General features: G+C 35.0%; 1 protein-coding gene across 1 annotated transcript in view; it reads right to left on the bottom strand.

Moving 5' to 3' along the window:
* ZFP91 (ZFP91 zinc finger protein) overlaps nt 1-4,423 on the bottom strand; it is a gene marked incomplete at its 5' end in the record, with an annotated part of 45,112 nt that extends 40,689 nt beyond the window's left edge. The window contains one exon of the mRNA XM_008593594.1: nt 4,257-4,423. Coding sequence (XP_008591816.1) covers nt 4,257-4,423 — 167 coding nt within the window. The remainder of the gene's footprint in view (nt 1-4,256) is intronic.

Raw genomic sequence — 4,423 nt, 5'->3', positions numbered from 1 at the left:
ATTAATTAGCTTAATTTAATCATTCCATATTATATTTAAAATCTATAACATCACTTTGTACTCCATAAATATATATGAGTACAACTATAATTTCATCAATAGGTAATTACAAACAACAGAAAAAAAAAAAAAAAAAACACTCACCATATTCTTATGGTTTTAGTTTGGCAAAAGTTTTATTATAGGTAACTAGTGAGTACAGTAAAAAGAACTCCCCTACACCCCTTACCCAAATTTCAAGTCAACATGCTTTGGATCTTTATCCTAAAGATGCTACATGATATCTTTATGTATAGTATGAAGGTATTTCCCCCCCCCCAAATACATCAATATAACTGAAGACCCTTTTATGTTACAAAAGAATACCCAGGCAAATACAGAAGCCACTTTATAACACAAAATCTGTTCTCTTTAGAAAGAACAGCTATCATTTTTTGTTCCCTATTTTTTTAAAAAGTTTGGTATCATAGCTGTATTTTAAATTATATTACCCATGTCCCAGTTAACACAAGATAACTATTAATCATCCTAACTTTAAATGAAAACTACAGAAATAATTGCTAAATTTTTGAAAAATTATACAATAAACTTCCCAAAAACCTTTTGAAATGATTTAATGTTTCTACTGCTATATTGATTAACTTAGGATCCTGATTACTCGGGATTTCAGTCTTGTACAACTGAAGCTTTCTCCAAAGGGCTATAAGTTTTTGCAATTCAGAATACTGCTGCCTCTTCATCCTCACTATTCATGTCTCTCAAAAAGGAAATAGCAAGAAAATGTCACCTAGGCTGGCCAGTTACTTGGTTAGAGCACCGCCTTATAAAACTAAGGTCACTGGATCATATCCCCATCCCAGCTAGCTGCCAAAAAAACAAACAAAAAAAAAAGCATCACCTAATGATTTATTACCATTTTACGCTTAGCAAGAAAATATACCAAAAATGGAATTCCACACATCAGAAAATAAATAGAGCAATACTTTCCTTCATCTGTAAGTCATCTGAATCTGAAGGAAGACCTTTAAAAACCCTAAAGTTTTAGCTGATACGATTACTTAATAGCTAAATTATAAGTTTTAAAAAATTATTTGTAATTGAAGTTTTAGATTCTGAAATACACAGGATAGAGAAGACACATTATAGGGTAGAATGAAAACAAGCCTTTTTGCATTTTAACATAGTCTTACTTTGATAATTTCATTATTTCCATATTTGCAGAAAGCATGAATGTTTTAAATTATGAATTAGAAACAAATTATATCCAAAAACTACTGTACTGATACTACCACCTGTTTCTTGTATATTTATTTAAAAAATGAATCAAGAGTATATAAACATTTGCACTTGAAATATGACAATCTTAACCGTGTAATTTATTGGCTAACATATAGCAAATGATCAGCGTAATTCTAAAATACTATGGATACATAAGTTTTCTTCAAATTTGGTTTACCTTTCCTTACTATTATCTTTGTAGTCTTCAATTTATACTAATTCTAACAATTAATTTTATGCCTTTCTCTTGAGCATTCACTGAAAAATTTTTTATTCCTCTTCATTCACACATGTTTCCTTCTCTTACTATTAATTCCTGAACATTTCAATATGAATAGAAGGGTGTTATAAACTTAATAAAGTTTGTAAAAACTATAACCTTATTATCGTCCAACTACAAAGCTCATTTCACAAGTCATAAAATGTCGATTATAGAGGAAGCAGATCTAAAGAAATCAAGTGACTTGCCCAAGTCACTCAGTGAGTAGTACAAAGGTGGGACTTGAAATTTTCTGACTAAAGTCCAACGCTTTTTCACTATGCTATTTTGCCTTCTAATAGGAACAGAGGTTTCAATCAATACAATACCTTTTAAGCTATTGTACACTCTGCTCTCTTTAATCAAGAGAAAAAAACATATGTTAAACAGCTAATTACTAGGATTTTATAGGGGGAGAAGTTGGGATTTGGAAAATGAACCAGAATGGAACAATTAATATAGAGATTAAATTTCTCATTTCCTTTTTAAAACTGTCATAATATTATCTGCAAAACAGAGATGAATCAAGGTCAGAAGACACTAGACTAGGGTACAGTAAACTGATAACTCAAAACCTCTTAAAATGTCTTAAAAGATTAAATTAAGTAGAAAAACTTGATTTTAAGACAAATTTTACTACTGAAAATTTGTAAACCATGCAAACACGTTTAACAAATCTCCACTAATCAATTCATCTTCCTCTTAACTGCAAGGTTCTTGAAGAACAGGGCTGTGTCTCATGTATTGTTCTACACCTAGCTCTGTACAGTACCGGGCCCAGTTACTGCTCAAACAAGGTTTGCCAAGCTGAATGCTTTTGAACTCCTTTGATTTCCAGGCCAGGAAGTAAACTGAAAATGTGTATCAAAAACACTACTACGATGAAAATTTGTTTTAACAATCTGATCAAAATAGTATAATTTTAAATACACAGTCATGAGATAATTTTGAGGTTGAAACAAGATATAATTATCTTAAGATGACATCTTAAGAAAGACACATATATTTAACTCTCAAGTGGCAGGTGAGAATGGAAGGGAAATTTTTAAATATTTTAAATATTAACCTTCCTATGTGTGGTAACAGAAAAAAATGAAAAATATCCTATTTTGCAAAATTTACATAAAAAATATCACCACGAATCACTTATACCTCTCCCATGTTACCACTGCTCAAAACTAACTTTTACTCAGTATTGACTATATATACTCCACATTGTGTCAAGTGCTTCACGCACTGCATTTAATTCTCACAAATTCATGTCATAGAGTATCCCCCACAGATAATCCCTTATAGATAAGGAAACTGAGGCACACGTAGGTTATGAAATTTATCCCAAGAATTTATATCCAAATAAAGTTAATGACATATATCTTTTCAAATTTATAAAAAATTAAATACATAAATTAAAATTTTATGAACATGAAATGCATCTATAGCAATTAGAATTCGAGCTGCAGCTGAACAATTTATAAGTGGAGATTTTTGTTGTCCACAAAGAACTGTAGTTCACACGATAAATTCTCTAAATTATGTTAACTTAAATGACATTCAAAAATTTGAAAGCCCATCTAATATCACAATATAATACCTGTATTTTTTTTTTTCCCCCTCAGAGGAAAGGTAAGCATGCCGAATCACAGACTTAACTCTTAATTTTGGAACAGGTCTGTTTGAAGCTTCAAATCTACTACCGGCTTTAGTGTAAGCCAAACCTTGCCACTATCTCTACCGGGGGAAGGGAAAGACTTAAAAATTTTTCCCCCTCACCTTCAATTTTCCCTGCTTTTACTAATTTTTTCACTTGAAAGTCAAAGGACCCAAATGATGTTTTCAATAACAAATTCAACACTTAATGTGATTAATTTGTAGAATTTACAAACTTGTGCGCTTCAGTATTCTTAACATATGAGCATTATAATAAACAATATAAAATATTTATACTCCTGGCCACCTGTTCATGGTTCCTCTATTACTTCTAAGTAATAAAGAAACTCCTTTCAAATGAGCCCAACTTTAAGGATGAAGTTCCTTGATTAATATATGTGCAAAAACAAAGGAAAAAATGCTACTTAGTAAAAAAAAAAAAAAAAAAAATTAAGAAATATTCATCTAATTTTGTCACATGAAAGACTCTATACTTAAAATTAGCAGAGCCACGTTTTTACCCCAACCTTAAGTACCAGATTTCTAAAAAGAATGAAAAGTGATGTGAAAATTTAGAAGAGTGAAAAAAGCTACATAAACATACTACTACGACTAGCTCTGTAGCTAATTAATTGGAAGAGCGGTGGACACATTTTTGAAGGCTAGGATTGTGCTTATTTCCTAATGGGGATGTGATGTAACACTGGACAACCGCCTAAGGGAAAGGCTGACAAAGAGGGTGCAGATGCCAGAGTGAGGGATAAGCCTGCGGGCTGCAGGGAGGGAAGAGGTGGGTCCCCAGGGAGCAGAAGAGGCGTATCCTACAAAGGATGATTGATTTCCGGGAGTGGGGAAGGGGCCCGACAGATAGGGGACACGGGGTGCGGAAGGAAGGGGGCGCAGAGAGGAGTGATAAGAGGCTAACGGGGAAACGGTGTGACATCTGGCGTGTGAAGCCGGCAGGGGGCAGAGCGGGTAGCATGTCACGTGGAGTGGGCGCTACGGGAGCCGAGAGGGCTGCGTGTAGACAGAGGGGGGTCTTTCCCACCGCCTGAAAGACTGCGATACTCACAGGAGTCGCTGACTCTTCTTTCCCTGAACTGGAGACGGGGGCTTCCCGGCCTGGGACTGCTGCCCTGAGACGTCGGGAGGCCTGGCGCTCGGGCTGCTCCTCCGCCGGCGGGGATACTCGGCCTTCCTCCGGCGGGACACAGCGGCCGCGGCGGCGGCGGCCGCAGC

Source organism: Galeopterus variegatus, unplaced genomic scaffold (assembly GCF_000696425.1).
Source record: "Galeopterus variegatus unplaced genomic scaffold, G_variegatus-3.0.2 Scaffold9380, whole genome shotgun sequence".
NCBI lineage: Eukaryota > Metazoa > Chordata > Mammalia > Dermoptera > Cynocephalidae > Galeopterus > Galeopterus variegatus.
The sequence above is the reverse complement of the archived record's forward strand: the minus strand, read 5'-3'. Positions and strand labels throughout refer to the sequence as shown.